At 41.1% G+C, this 22,779-nt stretch overlaps 1 protein-coding gene across 3 annotated transcripts in view; it reads left to right on the top strand.

The window, feature by feature from the left end:
* The window catches only part of RABGEF1 (RAB guanine nucleotide exchange factor 1), a 32,247-nt gene extending 19,255 nt beyond the window's left edge, over nucleotides 1–12,992 (top strand). For all 3 annotated transcript variants that reach the window (XM_081819634.1, XM_081819633.1, XM_081819632.1), the window contains 4 exons: nucleotides 889–1,021; nucleotides 2,240–2,331; nucleotides 6,687–6,943; nucleotides 10,665–12,992. In XM_081819634.1, the coding sequence (XP_081675760.1) occupies nucleotides 889–1,021; nucleotides 2,240–2,331; nucleotides 6,687–6,943; nucleotides 10,665–11,063 (881 nt within the window). In that variant the 3' untranslated portion in view covers nucleotides 11,064–12,992. The remainder of the gene's footprint in view (nucleotides 1–888; nucleotides 1,022–2,239; nucleotides 2,332–6,686; nucleotides 6,944–10,664) is intronic.
* The last annotated feature ends 9,787 nt before the right edge of the window (nucleotides 12,993–22,779 follow it).

The raw sequence follows: 22,779 nt of genomic DNA, 5'->3' as shown, positions 1-22,779 counted from the left end.
AGTTGGGTAATTTATTGAACATTGTTTAATAATCCCATTGGGGTAGGGGCAGAATCCATTAAAACCCCTTAGGATGCTTCTAAATGAAATGCCCATCTTGGAATCACCATTTTGGTGAGTCATTTTTCATGATTATGTATTCCTCAGATTGGGTGGGGGGGAATGAGAATCAGACTTAGAGCTGTTTCTATTATTTGTTTGTTTGTTTGACAGAGAGAGGGACACAGCGAGAGAGGGAACATAAGCAGGGGGAGTGGGGGAGGGAGAAGCAGGCTTCCCGCTAAGCAGGGAGCCTGATTCGGGGCTCGATCCCAGGACCCTGGGACCATGACCTGAGCCAAAGGCAGACACTTAACGACTGAGCCACCCAGACGTCCCTAGAGCTGTAGGTTTTTAGAGAATTGTCTGGAATTTGACTTCCATTGATGTTGGGTTTTAGGATATACTTAGCATAGATGTCTATCTGAGAAATAAGCCCCACCTGTGCGTCTCTTAAGAGCTCCCCAAGGTTGTATAGTAAACCTCAGAAAAATGAAAGAGCGATTGCCATCATTCTCAGTCTTGGGAGTTTCAGGTGCTTCTCTAATGTAGCAGTGCGGAGTGACCCACGCTGCGGTGTTCCCACTTGGCAGGGCGTACAGCTGTTAGGTCCTGCCCAAACAGTTTCAGTTAGAAGTGGTGATTCTGTGAAAGGCAGTCCCAAAAGTTGAGGTAAATTTTTAAAGGGTATTTTTTTATGTAACATCTTATACTTTTATTTCTGGGTATATTTAATGCATTACTAGTAAATTAGTTTTCTGCTACATAGGAAAAGCTATGAAGACATACTCCTAAACTGTCCATCCTTCTCTTGAGAGCTTAGCTTTTATGTCCATTTGGATATTTCAGTGCCTTCAGAAAGAGTTGAGAAGATAATGGATCAGATCGAAAAGTACATCATGACTCGTCTCTATAAATATGTGTTCTGTCCAGAAACTACAGATGATGAGAAGAAAGATCTCGCTATTCAAAAAAGGATCAGGTAGTTGGTTGTTTTGCTTTGTCTTGTATTTACTACCTACCATCAGGAGAACACGTTGTGGGTCAACAGGACACTTGCATTTCAAACCTTGACAGCAACTAACATCAAAGGTACCCACCATCCTTAGCATCTCAGCTTCTTCATGGTGTCGGAAGGAAAAGGACTATGGTAAATTGATAGGAGGAAAGGGCTGAAATCACCTTCTTGCTTATGCATCTGACTCCAAGCAGCTTTAGATAAGAAGCAGATCTGATGTTTGAGATTGTTTCAAATCTCCAAAATTTCCAAGGAACGGGAGGAAATTTCATTATTTTCTCATTTCATTATAATGTCTCGTCAGGCAAGAAGCTGTGAATATCCATAGAAGGCAGTAGGGGTCATTATTCCTCCTCCCTACCAGGGGTGCTTATTATTTAGCTGTTCCTCTGATCACATCTTCCCACTTGCACTGGGTTGATAACACTTCCCAAAGCACTCCATCTTCCCTGGGCGGTAGAGTGAGCCCCAGGGCTCTGTATTCCAATGGCAGCAAAACCTTTAGGAAATAGGCCATCTAAATGTGGGAATGGGTCCAAGACTGGTCATGCTAAGGTGCTTCTGGAAGAGGGGGCCTAGGAATCCAAACAGGATTCCCCGACAATGGGGCTGGTAATGGTAGATCTCTTCTTGATGGTGTCACACCAGAAGCGAGGAGTTGGTATTAGGAAGGTTGCACATGGAGCCCGAAGGAACTAGATGGGCTTTGGACTGATGTGCATGGTGAGAGCATTCGTCAGGCAAGAATCTCTGCTGTGAAGATAGGGTGTGACCAGGAAACTCAGGGATTCAGATTGGGTGACACATGCTTGTTGACCTCTTACACAGCCTCTAGTGTGCCTCAGAAGTTGAAGGCAGAGCCTAAATGGACATTATGGTGATGGACAATGAAGAGAGGGAGCAGCAGATTCTTCTCAAATCTTCAGTCTTTTCAGCCTCAGTATAATCTCATTTCAACCAGTAAAATTGTCTTCTGCTTTTCTTGTGATAAGAGAAGCCTCATTTTAGGATTTTGGTCACTTCATCTGAGCTCCTAATATGTTTAGAGGCAGTGTGCTGGTTCCTAGGATTGCCTCATTAGTCAGCGGTGCCCCATATTTCTCCTTTACTGAAGGAAATGACAAGACAAATGACTGTGGTCCATTCTTGGAATTTTTTTTTACTGTCTCTCCCTCTTTGTAGAGCCTTGCACTGGGTTACACCTCAGATGCTTTGTGTCCCTGTTAATGAAGAAATTTCAGAAGTATCTGATATGGTGGTGAAAGCAATCACAGGTCAGTGAAATGGAGAGCTTTTTTATCTGGATGTTTCTCCCTTGAAGTTAACATAAATCCATATGAGACAGCAAAATATTTCTAAAATGCAGACTGCCAAAGACATATTGAAATGCAGTAAAAGCAGTTTATAAGTGGGCTAGTTTTATGAATTTGAAGCATTCATTTTAGCAGGTGAACTACATTTCCCCTTTACTTTCTGTGACCAGGGTCTCTTATTTCTTGGGTATTGAACTAAACTAAGGTCAAATGCAGCTAGGGCAAATTTCTTTCCTTTTTTTTTTTTTTTTAGAGAGAGAGAGAGTATGTGACTGGGGCGGGGGGAGGGGGAGGAGGGGCAGAAAGAGGGAGAGAGAGAGAATTTCAAGCAGGCTCCATGCCCAGCGCAGAACCCGACATGGGGCTTGATAATGACCTGAGCCAGAAGTCAAGAGTAGGACGCTTAACCAACCGAACCACCCAGGCACCCTAGCTAGGGCAGATTTCTTTTTTTTTTTTTTTAAGATTTTATTTATTTGACAGAGAGAGACAGCAAGAGAGGGAACACAAGCAGAGGGAGTGGGAGAGGGAGAAGCAGGCTCCCTGCCGAGCAGGGAGCCCGATGTGGGGCTCCATACCAGGACCCTGGGAGTATGACCCGAGCCGAAGGCAGACGCATAACGACTGAGCCACCCAAGTGCCCCAAGCGCAGATTTCTTAAAACTCAGTTGCATTTATATATTCAAAATAATTTTGGAGGAAGGAAGGGAATTGATGGGGCATGGTAATCCCCTGCTACAGTTACATACTAAAACAATATCTCTCTAATTGGTTGTTAATCAGAGATGTACTTTGGATTATTTTTCTGGTTTGTTTAAGGTGTAAATGAAGTGCCCTGAACTGATGTGGCTCCACCATCCTGGACAGGTCCAGGCACCTGATAAGGTTTCTGTTTCTTATTCATAGGAATAGCTCAGCAGAAGTATACCACAAAAGTTAAAAACAAAGAAAAAAACAGAACCAAAACAAATTCCTCCTAATGGAGAGGATACCCAACCTTGGCCAGCTTCTTCTTAATTAAGAAGAGTTGGAAAGACTTTCCTGTTTAGAGTCGTTAATGAAATTCTGCTGGTAAAGAAAGTTGGTCAGCTGCTGTTGGCAGTGGCCAGGGGCAAGCCATTAAGTAGGCTCCTTTGGTTATAAGAACTAGAGACTCATGTTACAGGAAGAAAGGAGGGTTTGCTTATCAAGGTAGGAAAGGAAGCAGGACACTCACAGAAACTTAGCTTCACGGCCCCTCTAGGGACTGGGTCATCTGCTCTTAACATGATTCTTCCACTCTCTCAGGTTCTGCTTCTCTTTGCATATCTTTGCTTTTTAACTCCTTTATTAAATGAATTATTTGCTGTAATTCCGCTTGCAGAGTCTGGCCTAGCTAAATACTGTTATCTTTGTTGTTCAAAGCTTTTCTGCAAGGCTGTGTTGTAGGTTTCATGAATTGACTCCTTTGGGTCAAGGCCCACTCCCACTCCCACCTTTTGCTCAGGGAACGTCATAAGAGATTGAAGGTGAGAAGCCTGGATATGGGCCTTGTACTTGTGTTTTTTTCCGAAGACTCTTGCCAAGTTCAAGACCAACTGGTTTATGTTTAAAGTACTTCATAGAAATTTATGTCTGGGACTCTTTTCTGAAGTGCCATAGGATAGACCTTGTAAAACCAGAAACTACAAGAACCAGACCATTGTTTGCTTAAAAATAGAACTAAGAGGACTTGAGTATATCAATAGTTTGTTAATAGATTTTGAGGGGTGAAACTTTTCTCAAATCATCTGAGTTGGAGTTTGAAGAGATGTTTTGATAGTAGAAATTTGGCCACAGAATTATAAAGGCCTTCTTACTTTTTCTCATCTTAGCCCCCATATCTTGCCAATCCGAGTGCAGATACATTCTGTGAGGGTCAAAGGTCATATGATCACTTTCTTCCTTGTTAGCCTAAGTACAGGAGCAACCAGAGAGGACAATGTATAACAGTGGTCTTAAAAATGGAGACATCAGTTAAATTTCTCAAAATCATCCCATGTGCTACTAATCAGCACTGTCAGTTTTGTTGATAAATACACTGAATGAGGCATTTTCCATTTCAGTTGACATCTCTCATCTAGTAGGTGGAGGCTAGGGATGCTGATAAACATCCTTCAGGACAGGACAGTTCCCTACAAAAAAGATGATACAATCTAAAATATTGTTTGGTGCCAGTGTTGAGAAATCATGACTTAGAGGGCTAGCTTACTTTGTTTTCAAAACTTCATTAAAGATAAAACCAGACTTCTGCCGAGATGGAGTACCCACACTCAGCCCATTATTCCTACTGATGACACGTAAAAGCCCTGGACGGCAGACACACAGCAGTTAGCTGAGGACTGTGAGAAGTAAGTGACAGCAGGAGGCAGACTAGGGCGGGAAATCATTACTGGAAGAATTAATACAGTGGGGGGTTTCCTGTTAGGTTATTTTCTCCGGGATCTCCTCGTTTAGGCTTTCAGGCAGTGCAAGTCATGGAATTAACTACACGTGGTGGGGGGTTCAAAAGCGTTCCCCCCAAAAAACTTCTTTCAGGCTTAAAGGATGCTAGGAAGTTAAGGGTCACTGTAGGACAAAGAGTGTGGGAGAAATCTCCACCACCCCCCCCTTTATTCTTTTTTTTCCTTCCCTTCTCTTCCTTTTTACACTCTTGGCCCTCCCTCCTGGCATTGGCAGCTACACATGCTTCCAGATAAAGAGTAATTCATTTTTTATTCCCTTTAATACTTAAAGGATAAACTTTTTTTTTTTTTTTTAAGATTCTTATTTATCTATTTAACAGAGATAGAGAGCACAAGTAGGCAGAGCGGCAGACAGAGGGAGAGGGAGAAGCAGGCTCTCCGCCGAGCAGCGAGCCCGATGCGGGACTCGATCCCAGGACTCTGGGATCATGACCTGAGCCAAAGGCAGCCGCTTAACCAACTGAGCCACCCAGGCGCCCCTTAAAGGATAAACATTAATGAGAGAGTGGCTAAAAGTTTAAAGAATAAAAACCAGTAAAAGTCTTATCCCCAAATCTCTTTTGTAATTTGTTCTGCTCAAATAGAAAAAGAAAATGAAAATAGACTGAGACACACTAACAATAATTACAACCCATAATTAAAAGATTAAAGGAACTAAACTATAAAATAAGCAAAAGCACACAATAGACATGTGAGTTCAGAAAATGAAAGCATTAGTAAGTTAAAATACGGCCTCCGCACTGTCCCCCGCACACTACTCTTCCATGGCTGGTGGTCCCGTGAGGGTTCCCCCGGGAGCCGACCTCAGGGATGGGAGCTGGGAGCAGAAAGAACTCCGATGTGCACCACCACCCTGCCTCAATTGAAAACTTTTACTCCCGCTATTGGCCAGAAATTGCTGTCAAATTAACCTGCCTCAGCTGTTTCTTTCATGTTGGTCCAGATTATAAGCAGAAATGTGCATCCAAGGGCACTCTCCCTCCTTCCTCTTGTATTGTTCTAGTGATGCGGACAGCTATTCCTCACCACCTCCTAGTCTTTGTGACACAGGGTGTGCATTTATGAGAGCCTACCACTTAGTGGTAGTTAGGGACAGTAAAGTAATTTTTTTCTGAGGGAAATGAATGGTATTCATGAGATTAAATTTTATATCCTTGCTTTATCCCCTGTGCTAACCAGTAGGTTATAAATGCAGTAAAGGTTCTGTAGATGTTTATAGTTGGTGGGGATTTATATGCCACGGGGACTGGCCGCTGTAGACCTACATGGGATAGATTTCAGCAGCTGTATTTTGATACCCAATACAATGATGCTTTGTATGATACCCACCTTTCTAAAAAGCAGTACGCTTTCTAAACTGAGTTTTACAGTGTATTAGAGGAACAGAAGCAAGGAAAAAACTCTTCTCCAAGGAGCTCATAAGCAGTTTAACATCGTAATTGAAAGCATGGGTTTTAGAGTCAGATAGACTTCGTTTCAAATCCTCCGTTTGCCACTTGCTATCTATATAATTTTGGGCAAATTATCAAACTTCTCTGAACCTCAGTTCCCTTCCTAATAGTAGTACCCATTGTACAATCTGAGAATGAAAAAGAAATAGGCTTGCGGAGCATAGAAATAATGCACATAGTGTCTGGCTCGTGGTCACGCTTCCTGAAAGGATGAGCTAGTGCTTATGTTTTTTTGTGGTCAGAGTTGTTCATACATAAATTACCTGCCGGAGAAGAGGTTAGCGAGGGTACCTCTTAACTTGACAGATTAAAAAATGATTATTCTAATGCTTCTTTTATGTAATTATTTCTCACTGGAAGCAGTGTCTTTTCTGCTTTATAGATATCATTGAAATGGATTCAAAGCGTGTGCCTCGAGACAAGTTGGCCTGCATCACCAAGTGCAGCAAGCACATCTTCAATGCCATTAAGATCACCAAGAATGAGCCAGCCTCAGCTGATGACTTTTTACCAACTCTCATCTACATTGTCTTGAAGGGCAACCCCCCACGCCTTCAGTCCAACATCCAGTATATCACCCGCTTCTGCAACCCAAGCCGATTGATGGCTGGGGAGGATGGCTACTATTTCACCAATCTGGTGAGTATTTGATTTCCTGGAGTTAACGGAGAGGAACCATGAAGGTACTTATTGTAGGGATGTGACAGATCACTCACAGGCCTGTGACAGTTTAATGCCTCAGCATAGCTGAGGATGCTTGCTTGGTGTCACAGAGCGCACGTGACCACGCCATGCGAACACCCCACCTCTCGGTGCTTGACCAGAGATTGTGGTCCTCTTACGGAAAACCTGATAGTCACATGGAGGAGTCTCTGCTGCTCTTAGCCATCACTCCCCCAGGTCCTGGGTAAAAGGGCCATTCACTTAGTTGGGTTAACCATGAATGAATCAGATCATGGATTTTGATTTATTAAAAGACTTAGGAATTATTTTTTGTTTTATTTCTATAAGTGATCTCTTAGAACTGAATACTGAGATTTTAAAAGGGTCGGTTTAGAGGATGTAAAATGATTTTCAAGTATTGTTAACAGTGCTAATTGATTCTTGGTAAGACAGTATTAAAGTATGTATGTCTAAGTAGTAAGGCTGAATACTTCCTTTTACTGACCACTGAACTTTTGTTTGTTTGCTTTAGACTAGATTTACTAATGAATTTGAGCATCAAAACACCGTATATGCTTTCTTTCCTGTGTTGGAAGTTGTACAGGGTAATAGGGAGAGGAAGCAAGGTTACATAAGGTAGTGTTTCTAGTAAATTGTCTAAAAAGACGGTACTTCAATCTTCAAGGCTTCCAGAAATTTGTTGTGATTTATTTTTACATCCTAAATACGTATTCACCTTTGTACCTAATTTTATATTGTGTTTTCCTTTAAGTGGGTTCCCAAAAGTCTATAAGCTTCGGTCCCTCAAAACCTGGACCTGCCCCTGTCACTCGTCACCCTCAGCCATTGGGTTCAGCTGCTCGACTTCGGAGTGCTCTTTTTTCAGGTTTTCATTTATATTCCAGTTAGTTAACATACAGTGTAATATTAGTTTCAGGAGTAGAATTTAGTGATTCATCATCATACAATACCCAGTGCTCATCACAAGTGCCCTCCTTAATGCCCATCACCATTGAACCCATCCCAGGAATGCTTTTTTTCAAAATGATGCTTGCACCATTATTTGCAGTATTTTTCATCCTTCCAGACACGTGCTTGTTTAAATTATACTCCCCCAAAACGTTTAAGTGGCTGAAGTACTCATTTCTTAACATAAGTGAAACATGCTCTTGACTGCTAGAGAAGAGCCTTTTGGATTTAGTTCTTAATCTAGGGAAATCAGACAATCTGCAAATCCCTGAGAAGTACGGAGATGGAGACACGGCTGGTAGTAGAAGAAATGAGCAGGACCCAGAGGTGTAGCCCTTGTGGTCAGCAATGGAGGCTGCTGGGTCGCCTCATCCTGCAGCTTCCCAGAGCCGTGACCTACAGCCTTAACTATGTTTGCACCTTATTTCTCCATCTTCTCGTCTGATTCAGAGTCTAGCTTCTACTCCTACTGCTTCAGTGAAACTGCTCTGGCAAAAGTGAAAATCTGCCAGTTGTTCGATCCCATGAAAACTCTCGGTCTTCATCTTACTTCTTTAACACTCTCGATAACTCCTTTGTTCTGGAACTTCCTATGTTTTTTGAATTCCACAATGCCACTCCTTCCTTGTCTCTTTGTAGGCTTTGTGTCCTCTGCTTCCCCTTGAATTGTGTTACTCCCTAGGGTTCTGTCCTCTGCATTCCTCTCCCTCGGCTGTGTCCTCTGGTCACAGCTCCACTGTCACCTGGACGGTGATGATGCACAAGCTCATGTCACCTGTTTTGCCCTCACACTGAGCTCCACTCCCAGCTATTCATTATGCCTCAAATGTAATTTTTCTTTTTCTTTTTCTTTTTTTTAAAGGTTTTATTTATTTATGTATTAGAGAGAGAGAGAGAGAGAAACAGCATGAGAGGGGAGAAGGTCAGAGGGAGAAGCAGGCTCGCCACCGAGCTGGGAGCCCGATGTGGGACTCGATCCCAGGACTCCAGGATCATGACCTGAGCCGAAGGCAGTCGCTTAACCAACTGAGCCACCCAGGCGCCCTCAAATTTAATTTTTCAAAACTAAAACTGCTTCCCGGAACTTCAGATGGTTTTCTCTTTTCTAACATAGACTGTTTCCACTTGTAGCAATAGCGTATATCCATGCCAGGAGTGCTAGAATCTTAGATGCCTCCTCTCTCCAGGTCGCAGGGGCTGCGCACTTCCACAGATACGGTGCGAGCCTGTGTGGAGGGGTCACATGGGCCCCTTCTCATCACATGAGTCACTTGCAGTAGGTTTGTGAATACTCCTTAAAGAGAGTCCCTTTTTTATGAGCAATAATGGAGGATCCTGGGAATGAGCTTCTCAGAAGAAGTTCCGAGAGCTGCCTGTTTTCCTCTGTTTATATTGCATGTCTTGTGAAAATGGCTTTTTTAAAAAATGTGAGGGCCTGGCTCTGTCAGTGGAGCATGCAACTCTTGATCTCGGGGATATGGGTTCGAGCTCCATGTTGGGTATGGAGATTACTTAAAAAACAAAAATAAAGGGCGCCTGGGTGGCTCAGTTGGTTAAGCGACTGCCTTTGGCTCAGGTCATGATCCTGGAGTCCTGGGATCGAGTCCCGCATCGGGCTCCCTGCTCGGCGGGGAGCCTGCTTCTCCCTCTGCCCCTCCCCCCCTCATGTGCTCTCTCTCTCTCTCTCTCATTCTCTCTCTGTCAAATAATAAATAAAATCTAAAAAAAAATAAAATAAATAAAAATAAATAAAAATGAATAAATAATAAAAATGTGAAAATTAATTTTCCTTATAGAAAAATTAAATCCGTATAAGAAAGTAGAGCTAACAGATGTCTGCTCAACTTGAGCATTTGCCCAAGGATTTCTGTACTAGTAATTGCTCCCATTTATTCATTGCTTGCTGCTGACCTGTGAGCTAAGTACGTTACATGTGCTGGACTGTTTAGTTCTAACTATAAATCTGGGTGGTATTTCCCGTTTTACAGATGCCGGAACCTCAGAGAGCATGGGTAACTTTCCTAGACTCACAGACTCTTAGGCTATCCTGTGACAGAGGTGACAACTCAGGTTGCCTGATTTCAAAGCTTATATTCTTTTAACCATCTGATGTTAAAGGACCGATGGTCCTTTGAGGACCAGAGGTCTGTGTGCCACAGCAGTCCCTGAAGATGCGCCTGGTAGCTGCCGTGCCCTGGGTGAACGCTGTGGGACTGGCTGGACCTCAAGAGGGAATGGCTTTATGGGGCATGTTCCCGAGGCACATGGGATTGTGATTCCTGTGCCCTGAACGCGGCCGGGAGGCAGAGAGCCCTGGAGTTTGGGGAATCGTTCAGGTTTGTCCACGGGAAGCTCTGTAGTAGCCGGTGTGGAACAGACCAAAGGTGCCTGCTCTAGCGTTCACTCTGTACGAGACTCTGCGCCTGTGAACAACCCAAGGAGAGGACTGAATTTCTGACAGACTCAGTGGGAATCGGCAGTGTGACTTTTTTTTTTTTTTTAAGGAAGAAATGTACTGTTTCAGATGGGAGTATAAAGGAAACATGATCGGCTAGGAGTTGGTAATTTTTGAAGCTGAAGTTCATGGTGGGTCATTCAACTGTTGTGTCTACTTTTTGATTCTATTTTAAATTTACCATAATAAAAGGATTTAAAAATATATATTTGAATATTTGAAGCTTTCCTCATGTGACTATAGTAAATAACATTCTGGGTTTTTTTTTTGTAGTGCTGTGCTGTGGCTTTCATTGAGAAATTAGATGCTCAGTCTTTGAATTTAAGTCAGGAAGATTTTGATCGATACATGTCCGGCCAGACTTCTCCCAGGAAGCAGGAATCTGAGAATTGGTCTCCTGATGCTTGCTTAGGGGTTAAGCAAATGTATAAGAACTTGGATCTTCTGTCTCAGTTGAATGAACGGCAAGAAAGGATCATGAGTGAAGCCAAGAAACTTGAGAAAGACCTAATAGAGTGGACGGATGGAATTGCAAAAGAGGTTCAAGACATTGTTGAGAAATACCCGCTTGAAATTAAACCCCCAAATCAATCTTTAGCAGCTATTGACTCTGAAAATGTTGAAAATGATAAACTTCCTCCACCTTTGCAACCTCAAGTTTATGCAGGATGATAAAAATTTACATGGGTAGTATTTATTTGAGCCTAAATTGTAGCTAGCCCTTACTACAGTCCATGATTGGGACCTAGACTATAACTTAATTGCTTATAAATGTCAGAGCATTTTTCAAGGTACAGTTTGTGGGGATTGTTTTGTTTGTTTTGTTTTTCCTGGCAGGGGAAGCTTAGTAAATAATAAAATACTATTTATTTGAGTTACTGAAATAGATTCATTTAAGGTTTATGTGAAAGTTTTGTCTAAATCTATTTTTTCTCCATGATTTTCCTGTGTGCTTCCTCTTTGGCATTCACTGTGGTTTGGTTTTGGGTAAATACTTGCCTTTAAAGGATAAAACAGATGAATGCTACAAAATGTATGTTTAAGGGGATTCAGTGGTACCACTATTCTACAGTTTGAAATATTTTATAATTGTAAAGATAGAAGATATATTGATAAGTAAATATGTAAAATTGTAAATATGTAAAAACAAAAAAGGAATGGTGTCTGCGTTGCATGGCATTTCATGTGTTAATTTGTTTAGTTTAAAATGAAGTATATTGAATGTTTGCCTTTAACTCCATTTTATTTGGTTTGCCCCCACTTAAATGAATCTAGAAGTGTTTAGACATAATCCCCTTAAAATCTCGACTCCATTTTTAACCATTGGTTAGCCCTGACTTGGGTTCTGTACAGTTAGAGACCGTGACACCATTGAGCTTCAGAATAATTTTTCGGTCACATAAAGTTGCAGTTCAGGATAGTCATTTGAAGACTTGGAACCATGCTTCTTGCACCTTTTTCCTCCACTCATTCACGAAATACTTATAGAGTTCTTTATAAAGGAGCTGGTCCTGGGTCTGGATCAGAAGATAGGAATGACCAGGACTCCACTGGGGGGAGCCGATGGGGGATCCCTCCGAGCTCCGTCGTGCGCAGGTGCCTTTCTGCCTCTGGGCGAACTTCTGACTTGATGGACAGCCGGACACGTGTCCTGTGAACCTCTGCCAGGGCTTCTCAGCCTCAGTACTCCCGACACTGCAGCCTGAGGGTCTTTCGTTACCAGGGCTTCCCTGCGCACTGTAGGATGTTTAGCAGTATTCCTGGCTTCTCTACCCACTAGACACTAGTGGCAGCCCCCAGAGGTGTGAAAAACAATCTCCACACATTGCCAAATATTTCCAGGTTGGGGGGGGGCGGCAAAACCGCCCCCAGTTAAGAGCCCCTGATCTGTTTTGTAAGTGAGGAAGTTATCCTCGTGGTGGTTAATGTGATGTAACCAAAGAATATTGCATTAAATGCACCGTCCAGTTAACTGGTAGTCATTGAAGCTTTACAGTCACTGGTACTGTGGAACCTGTTCTAATGCTCATGGAACCCTTCGCAACCTAAGCAGGCCACGTACGATCCTCCTTCCAGTCAGTGATTTCTGCAGATTACCAGTGGGCCTGGGAAACGGTGCGTAATGACAGGGCACCACTCTGAAACAAGGTCACGTCACAAGCAGTTAGGAAGGTTTCTTTGCTTTCCCAATACTGTCCTAATAGTGTACCACAAATTTATAGTGCAATACTTTTGGAATAAAACTAGGGTGAGTATAAAACTTTTTATCCTTAAATTTACACGTACAAGCGCATCAGGTTGACACAGCTGTTGTCATAAAGCACTGAAGACGTGATGAAGCAGTGACCCGAGTCCCCGATCACCGAGCTCACGTGGAGTGCAGTGAGTTACTGTCAGATACCAGTGAGAATCTGCACTTAGAAACCCGGCCCCAAGTGATTTCCGTAGAAGACGGTCCCCTTTTTCCTTTGTTCTTTTCTATGTACTCTCTAGGTGCTAATCCAGGTACACACACTCTTAATTCTCCTGGGAATATACAGTTCTTTTAGTCGTTGTACACTATATTTGTTAAATAAAATGTGCATATCGGCCTCCCACAAAGCTGTCTTCTTTTAATTTCTTACATATCGTTAGAGTAAGTTGTTGAATTGATTTGTTTATCTCATATTAATTGAATTCTTTAGATATGAACTCTTGCCTGAGGTAGAAGCTTATATTTCTCTTAGGTCAGCTTCAGTACTATGGCCACAGTTTCTGTCTTCTCAACAAGAATGTATTGCTATTTTATGTACTATAAATGTAACTGGAATAAACCTTTGGAACAGAAGTCCATATTAATAAGGTGTCATCATCCATCCCTCTTCCAAATAGATTGATTTTTAGTTCCTTAGGAAAATTACATTACCAACATTCTTAGGTTACAAAGTTTTCCTGTTTAGGCCACAACCATCATTACCATTACCATTCCAAAAAGGAAATATTAAAGACATTCCAGTTAAAATTAAGAACAAGAGAAGGATGTTTGCTGTTACTACTATTCGCATTATTCTGGAAGTTTTACCCCAGGTACTCAGTCTTCAAACAGAAATAAAGGGGGCTTAATCTTTTTTTATTTATTTTTTATTTTTTAAAAAGATTTTATTTGTTTGAGAGAGAGGGCATGAGCAGGGGGAGTGGTGGAGGGTGATGGAGAAGCAGACTCCCTGCAGCAGGGAGCCCGAGGCGGGACTCCATCCCAGGACCCTGAGATCATGATCTGAGCCGAAGGAAGACGCTTGACGGACAGCCACCCAGGCAAAGGGGGCTTAATCTAATCTATATAGAAATGTTCTAGCCTCGGGGCACCTGGGTGGCTCAGTCGTTAAGCATCTGCCTTTGGCTCAGGTCATGGTCCTACGGTCCTGGGATCCAGCCCCGCATTGGGCTCCCTGCTCCCCGGGAAGCCTGCTTCTCCCTCCCCCACTCCCCCTGCTTGTGTTCCCTCTCTCGCTGTGTCTGTCTCTGTAAAATAAAATCTTTAAAAAAAAAAAAATGTTCTAGCCTCATGATAGAGGACGTGAACTCGAGCTAGGAGGCTTGGTGTTGGTTTTGAGTTTGGCTGCCATTTAGGTAATACCTCTTTGGCCTTGGGCAAGTCTCTCATTTTTCACATCCCTAATTTGTGAATTGGGGATAATAATTGTGCCTACTTCAAGGGCTTGTGAGGATTAAATGACTTGCAACAGTACCTAGGAATGCTAAGTGCTCAAGTGATAGCCATTATTTATAGTTGATTCTTCTATGTAGAAAACCCAAGAGAACTGATATTGAAACATTAAATTTCACTAAAATGGTAAGATAGAAAATGCTAGGCATAGCCATCAAAAATAACTACAAAATGACTTTTCTGTATTTCATTACTAGCCAGTTAGCAAATACAATGGGAAAACTTATTCGATACAGAAACCTATAAATCAAGTAGCAAGAGCTTTTAGGATTTATATGGAAAAAATATAAAATTGAGAAACAAAAAATAGACATACATAGGGCCTATGCTCAGAAGTTCCCTGCACTTGGGCTTTAATGTTCTATCTCTGCATTCTTGGAATTTTTTTTTTTTTTAGATTATTTATTTGAGAGAGAGCACGAGCAAGGGGAGGGGCAGAGGGAGAGGGAGAAGCAGACTCCCCCTGGGGAGGAAGCTTGATGTAGAGCTTGATCCCAGGAGCCTGAGATCATGACCTGAGCCAAAGGCAGATGCTTAACCAACTGAGCCACCCAGGCTCCCTGCCATCTTGGAGATTCTATTTTATCATTGAATTTGTGTTTTTAAGTCAAGTCTGATGGGACAGTGGAGCATGCACAGTGGGGCTTAGAGCCTTAGCTCATTCATAATCTCGCTTCTCACCACCCTCCAAGGACGAGCTCTTGGTCTTACCCCTCCCACCCTATGACCACTCTACCAGGGCCTGGGCACTCAGGAATGGTCCGAGCTGGGTGTGCATGCTTGGGGCGTTGGACCAGGACATGATGGTGCAACTGATGGTTAGCTGGCTGAGTGCTGCATCTTGGCCAGTTGGGGGGTGGGGAGGAGCTTCACTCACCTTTTCTCCAGCATGCTCCATGGATAAAAGGCTGACTCCAGATAAGTTAAAAAATAAGGAAAATAAATCTTTGGTCCGAAAGCAAGAAAGTAAGAAATTAAGCCACCTAGGTGGCTCAGTCAAGTGTCTGCCTTTGGCTCAGGTCATGATCCTGGGGTCCTGGGATCGAGCCCCACATCGGGCTCCCTGTTAGGCGGGGAGCCTGCTTCTCCCTCTGCCTTCCACTCTCCCTGCTTGTGTGTGCTCTCTCTCTGACAAATAAATAAATAAAAAATCTAAAAAAAAAAAAAAATTTAAAACTTTTGTGCTTCAAAGGACAGTAATAAGAGAGTGAAAAGACAACCCACAGAACGGGAGAGAGCAATTTTTTTTTAAAGATTTTATTTATTTATTTGACAGAGAGACACAGCGAGAGAGGGAACACAAGCAGGGGGACTGGGAGAGGGAGAAGCAGGCTTCCCGAGGAGCAGGGAGCCCCATGTGGGGCTCAATCCCAGGACCCTGGGATCATGACCTGAGCCCAAGGCAGACGCTTAACGACTGAGCCACCCAGGTGCCCCAAAGCTGTACATATTTAATGTGCAACTCGATGAGTGAGGATAATTATACATCTGTGAAACCATCACCAACATCCAGGCCATAGATATATCCATCACTTTTCAAAGTTGCCTCTTGTCCTTTTTTATTATCATTAACTTGTGCATGTGTGTGGGGGGGATAGTTTCTACCCTCTTAGAAAAATTTAAAGACATAGTATTGTTAGCTATAGGCACTGTGTTGTATAGTCGATCTCCAGAACTTACTTATGTTGCCTACTTGAAGTTTTGTATACTTTGGCCATCACCTCTCCATTCCTTCTTCTCCCAAGCCCCTAGAAATCACTGTTTTACAAGAGAATATAGTTGCAAATCATATACTTGATAAGGGTTACATACCCAGAATATATATAAAATACTCCTACTACTCAACAACAATTAAAAAAAAAAAAAGCCAGCAACCCAATTCAAAAATGTACAAAATACTTGAATAGCTATCTCCAAAGAAAATACACAAGTACCCATAAGCCCATGAATAGATGCTCAACATTAGTAGTCATTAGATAAAAGCAAATCAAGGGGGGACACCTGGGTGGCTCAGATGCTTAAGCGTCTGCCTTCGGCTCAGGTCACGATCCCAGGGTCCTGGGATCGAGTCCCGCATCGGGCTCCCTGCTAGGCAAGGAGCCTGCTTCTCCCTCTGCCGCTGCCTCTCTCTATCTCTCTCTCTGACTCTCATGAATAAAACAAGCAAACAAACAAACAAACAAAAAGCAAATCAAGGGGCGCCTGGGTGGCTCAGTCGGCTAAGTGTCTGCCTTCGGCTCAGGTCATGATCTCAGGATACTGGGATGGAGCCCCACATCGGGCTCCCTGCTCAGCGGGAAGCCTGCTTCTCCCTCTCCCACTCCCCCTGCTTGTGTTCCCTCTCTCACTGTCTCTCTGTCAAATAAATAAAATCTTTAAAAAAAAAAAAAAAGAAAGAAAGAAAAAAGCAAATCAAAATTACAGTGAAGTACCACTTCATACCAATCAGGACAGCTATTGGCAGAAAAGCAGAAAACAAGTGGTTATGAAGATGTGGATGGAATCCTGATGCATTGCTGTTGGGAATATAAAATAGTGCAGTCATTGTGGAAAACATTTTGGTGTGTTTGATGTGTTTTAGTTCCTCAAAGAGTTAAATATAGGATTATTATATGATAATATGATTATTAGACTATTATATGATCCAGCAATTCCACTTCTAGATATAGTACCCAAAAGAATTGAAAATAGGGATTCAGAGATGCCGGGGTGCCTCAGTTAGTTAAGCGTCTGGCTTCGGCTCAGGTCATGATCCCAGGGTCCTGGGATCGAGTCCTCCATCTGGCTCCTTGCTCAGCGGGAAGCCTGCTTCTCTCCCTCTGCCTGCCACTCCCCCTGCTTGTACTCACTCTCTCTCTCTTTCTCTGATAAATAAGTGAAATCTTAAAAAAAAAAAAAGAAAGAAAAGAAAATAGGGATTCAAACAGATACTTGCTGTATTAATTTGTATTATTAGTATTAATAATAATTCATTAATTATATATAATTAATAATTAATTTGTATTGTAAAAAATAATTAATTTGTATTACAACAAGTACCAAAAACTGGGTAGCTTAAACAACAGAAATTTATTTTCTCACAGTTCTGGAGGCTAGAAATGTGAGGTTATGGTAGCCGTAGGGTTAGGTCTGAGGCCTCTCCTTGGTTTGTGGATGGCCATCTTTCTCCCACGACCCCACATCGTCTGCCTATGTATATGTCTATGTCCAAATTCCCTCCTCTTGTACACACACCAGTCATACTAGATTAGGGTCCGCCCTAATGACCTCATTTAAATTTAATTACACTTGTAAAGATCCTATCTCCAAATACAGTCACATTCTGAGGTCCTAAAGGTTAAGACTTCAACAAATGAGTTTTTGTGGGGACGCAATTTAGTTTGTAACATTTATGCACCCATGCTCGGAGAGCATTATTCACAATAGTCAAAAGGTTGATATAACTCAAATGGTCATCAAGAGATGAATGAATTTAAAAAAAATGTCTTTATCCACCCAGTAGAATATTATTCAGCCTTAAAAAGGAATGAAATTCTGATACATGATACATAGATAAACTTTGAAAACCTTATGCTGAGTGAAATAAAGCAGAGACAAACGTAAAATATTGTCTGATTCCACTTACGTGAGGCAACTATATGGAGACAGAATAAAGTAGAATAGAGGTTACCACAGTCTGGAGCAAAGAGGAGGAGTGCAGAGTTATTGTTTAATGGCACAGAGTTTCTGTTTGGGATGATGGAAAAGTTCAGGAAATGGGTGTCGTGATAGTTGCTTAACATTGTGAATATAATCAATGCCACTGAATTGTGCACTTAAGAATAACATTTTAGTTACATATATCTTACCACATTTTTAAAATTTTAAATAAAAATAAAAAAGAAGTAAAAGGAATTATATTTGCTAAAAGGGAAAATGAATCCAGGAAAAAAATAAAAACATGGAATTAAAAAAGAAAAAGTGTAGAATGCTATAGCCAGTCTAGAAAATAGTTGGATAGTTTCTTATAAAACATATACTTACCATCCAACCCAGCAATAGCACTCCTGGGCATGAAAACTCCTGGGCATGCAAAACCTGTGCACAAATATTAATAGCGGCTTTATTTTGATAACTTCAAACTAGCAATATTCCATATGTTCTTTCATGGGTTAACCTAACTGTGGTACATACATACAATGGAACATGACTATCGCTTCTCCTCGGCCTTTTGGCTAAGATCAAGTGTAGTACAATGGAGCACGACTAAGCAACGTAAAGGAAGACTTCTTAATACATGCAACAACTGGAGTGAAAAAAAATCCAACTTCAAAAAGTTACATATTGTATGATTCCATTTACATAACATTGTTGAAATGATAAAATTATGTACATGGAGAAAAGATTAGTGGTTGCTAGGGGTTAGGGGCAGGAGTGGAAGATAGCATGAGGGAGTTGCTTTGTGATGGTAGTTCTTGATGGTAGTTCTTGATGTTGTCAGTGATGGTTACACAAATCTATACATGCTATTAAATTGCACAGAACTACACATGTGTGCAAACACAAATAAGTGCATGTAAAAATGGTGAAATGGGAATAAGTTTTGTAGATTTTACCAATATTGATTTCCTGGTATGATACTGTATTATAGTTATGTATGGTATTACCATTGGAGGTAAGTATATACAGGAGGTCTCTCTACTTTTTTAACCAACTTCCTACGAGTATTTCAAAATTAAGTTTAATCATGTTGGATATCATTATTTCAATGGTTTAGAAGCTTCTCCGATGTGACAGGTGCCCAGGGGTAACACACTTGGATAGAGCCAGCTTCAGTGGCAAGATGTTTTAATGGTAGAATGAAGCGTAGATAAGAATGACTGAGGGAGGAGATGTACAATTCCCAGCCCATTGATTTGCACTCTCCTCCTTATCATGAGTGATTGCTTTCCACTCCCCAGTGATATACTACCGTATTACCAATTTTTGGTAAATAATTAAAGTAGAACTTCATCTCATACTATCATGAATTCAATTCCTGGTGGACTAAAGAGACAAATATAAAAATACAAAATGGTAGAAGTACTACTGTAAAATATATGTAAGTATTCCCTTTACCCTTTGTTGTTCTTAAACTGTTTTCTTTACATTCGTAGAATGCATAGTCCATAAAGGTGGCTAAGTTGGGGAAGTTCATTCCGTTTATAACACCAATTAAATATGACACTGTTAAATGTAAATGGATTATATTCCTCAACTCAAGATATAGAGTGGCTTTCTGGGTAAAAAGAAGATGCTGCCTACAAAAGACTCACTTCAGCTTCGGGGACACATATAGACTCAAAGTGAAAGGATGGAAAAAAATATTCCATGCAAACAGAAACCAAAATAGACAAGGGGTAAATTCAACATGAGTATATTACAATTGTAAATATACATATACATCCAACATCAGAGCACCTACATATATTAAGCAAATACTAACAAATCTGAAGGGAGACATTGACAGAAATGCAATAATAGTAGGGGACTTGAGTGCACTTTCAACAATGGATAGATCATCCAGACAGAACATCAATAAGGAAACACTGGGGGCTCCTGGGTGGCCCAGTTGGTTAAGCGACTGCCTTCGGCTCAGGTCGTGATCCTGGAGTCCCGGGGTCGATTCCCACATCGGGCTCCCCACGCGGCAGGGGGTCTGCTTCCCCCTCTGCCCTCTTCCCTCTCGTGCTCTCTGTCTCTCATTCTCTCTCTCTCTCAAATAAATAAATAAAATCTTTAAAAAAAAAAAATAAGGAAACACTGGGCCTGAACTACGCTTTAGACCAAATGGACCCAACTGATATATACAGAATATTCCATCCAACAGCAGCAAAGTACATATTCCTCTTAAGCATACATAGAAAACTGTCTAGGATAGGTCATATGTTAGACCACAAAATAAGTCTTAGCAAACTTAAAAATGTTGAAATTATGCCAAGAATCTTTTCTAACAGCAATGGTATGAAACTTGAAGCCAGCAACAGGAGGAAACCTGAAAAATTCACGAATATATGAAAATTAAACAACACACCCCTGAACAATCAATGGGTCAAATGGTGCCTACAAGAGATTCACTTCAGATGTAAGGACACATACAGACTGAAAGAAAAAGGAGGGAGAAAAATATTTCATGCAGATAGAAGTGAAAAAAAAAAAAAAAGCCAGAGTAGCAATATTTATGCCAGACAAAACAGACTTTAAGACAAAGACTGGAACAAGAGACAAAGAACAGTATTACATAATGATTTATATAATGATAAGCAGATCAATCCAGCAAGATGATGTAACGGTTCTAAACGTCTATGCACCCACCATAAGAACAACTAAATACATAAAGCAGTTATTAACAGACATAAAGCGAGAAACTGACAGTAAATTAGTGATAGTAGGGGACTTTAACACCCCACTTACATCAATGGATAGATCATTCAGGCAGAAAAATCAATAAGGAAACAAAATCTTTGCTGTGAAACACAAGTGAAAATGGAAACACAACATACCAGAACTTATGGGATGCTGCAAAAAACAGTACTAAAGGGAAGTTTATAAGTGTTAACTGCCTACATTAAGATAAAAGAAAGATCTCAAATTAACAACCTAATTTTAAACCTCAAAGAACTAGAAAAGTAATTAAGCCCACAGTTTGCAGAAGGAAGAAAATAACAAAGATCAGAACAAAAATAAACAAAATAGAGACCAGAAAAACAATAAAAAAGAGCAGTGAGGGCGCCTGGGTGGCTCAGTCTTTAAGTGTCTGCCTTCGGCTCAGGTCATGATCCCAGGATCCTGGGATCGAGGCCCATGTCAGGCTCCCCGTTCAGCGGGGAGCCTGCCTCTCCCTCTCCCACTCCCCCTTCTTGTATTCCCTCTCTCGCTGTGTCTCTCTCTGTCAAATAAATAAATAAAATCTTAAAAAAAAAAAAAAAAGAAAAGATCAGTGAAACTAAGAGCTGGTTTTTTAAAAAGATAAACAAAATTGATAAATCTTTAGCTAGACTATTTAGAAGAAAAGGGGAGAAGATTCAAATAAACAAAATCAAATTTAAAAAATTACAATTGATACCACAGAAATGCAATGGATTGTGAGAGACTTCTGTGAAGAATTGTATGTCAATAAATTGAATAACCTAAATTCCTTGAAATATACAACCTACCAAAACTGAATCATGAAGAAATAGAAAATCTGAACAGACCAATAATGAGTATGGAGATTGAATTAGTAGTAAAAAACCTCCCAACAAACAAAAATCCAGGACCAGATGGTTTCACTAGTGAATTCTACCAAACATTTAAAGAATTAGTGCCAATCCTTCTCAAACTCTTCCAGAAAACTGAAGAGGATGGAGCACTCCCAAACTCATTTTGAGGCCAGCATCACCCTGATACCAAAGCCAGATAAGAACACAACAGGGAAAGAAAATTACAGGCCAATATTCCTGATGAATATAGATGCAAAAAAATTCTCAACAAAATACTAGCAAACCGAATTCAGCAGCACATTAGAAGGGTCATACAACACGATCAAGTGGGATTTATCCCTGGGATGCAAGGATGGCTCAACATATGAAATTAATTAATGTGATACACCACATTAACAAGATGAATGATAAAAATCACATGATCATCTCAGTAAATGCAGAAATAGTATTTGACAACATTCAACATCCATTCATGATAAAAACCCTTAACAAAGTGCATATAGGGATGCCTGGGTGGCACAGTCAGTTAAGGGTCTGCCTTTGGCTCAGGTCATGATCCCAGGGTCCTGGGATCGAGTCCCACATCAGACTGATTGCTCAGGGGGAGTCTGCTTCTCTCTCTCACTCTCTCTAATAAATAAACAAAATATTAAAAACACACACACATAGATCAATGGAACAGAACTGAAAGCTCAGAAATAAACTCACATGTGCATAATCAATTAATTTACAACAAAGAAGACAAGAACATACAATGAAGAAAGGATAGTCTCTTCATTAAATGGTGTTAGGAAAGCTGGACAGCCACATGCAAAAGCATAAAACTGGACCGCTATCATACACCATACACAAAAATTAGCTCAAAATGGATGAAAGGCTTGAATATAAGACCTGAAACCATAAAACTCCTAGAAGAAAACATGGGGATTAGCTTTTTGGCATTAGTCTTGGCAATGATTTTTTTGGATTTGACACCGAAAGCAATGGCAACAAAAGCAAAAATAAACAAATGGGACTACACCAAACTAAAAAAAACTTCTTTACAGCACAGGAAACCATCAACAAAATGAAAAGCAATCTATGGAGTGGGAGAAAATATTTGAAAATCATGTATCTGATAAGGAGTTAATTTCCAAAATATATAAATAACTCATACAACTCAATAGAAAAAAAACCAATCAAATTTAAAAAATGGGCAGAGAACCTGAATAGGTAGACATTTTCCCAAAGAAGGCATACAAATGACCAATAGATACATGAAAAGATGCTCAACACCACTAATCATCAGGGAAATGCAAATCAAAACCTCAATGACATATCACCCCACACCTGTGGGGATGGTTATTATAAAAAAGATGAGAGGCGGGCGCCTGGGTGGCTCAGATGGTTAAGCGACTGCCTTCGGCTCAGGTCATGATCCTGGAGTCCCGGGATCGAGTCCCACGTCGGGCTCCCTGCTCGG

This window comes from Leptonychotes weddellii, chromosome 5 (genome assembly GCF_054177405.1).
Source record: "Leptonychotes weddellii isolate Sample4059 chromosome 5, ASM5417740v2, whole genome shotgun sequence".
NCBI classification, from domain to species: Eukaryota; Metazoa; Chordata; class Mammalia; order Carnivora; family Phocidae; genus Leptonychotes; species Leptonychotes weddellii.
This window is presented reverse-complemented; position numbering and strand designations above follow the sequence as displayed.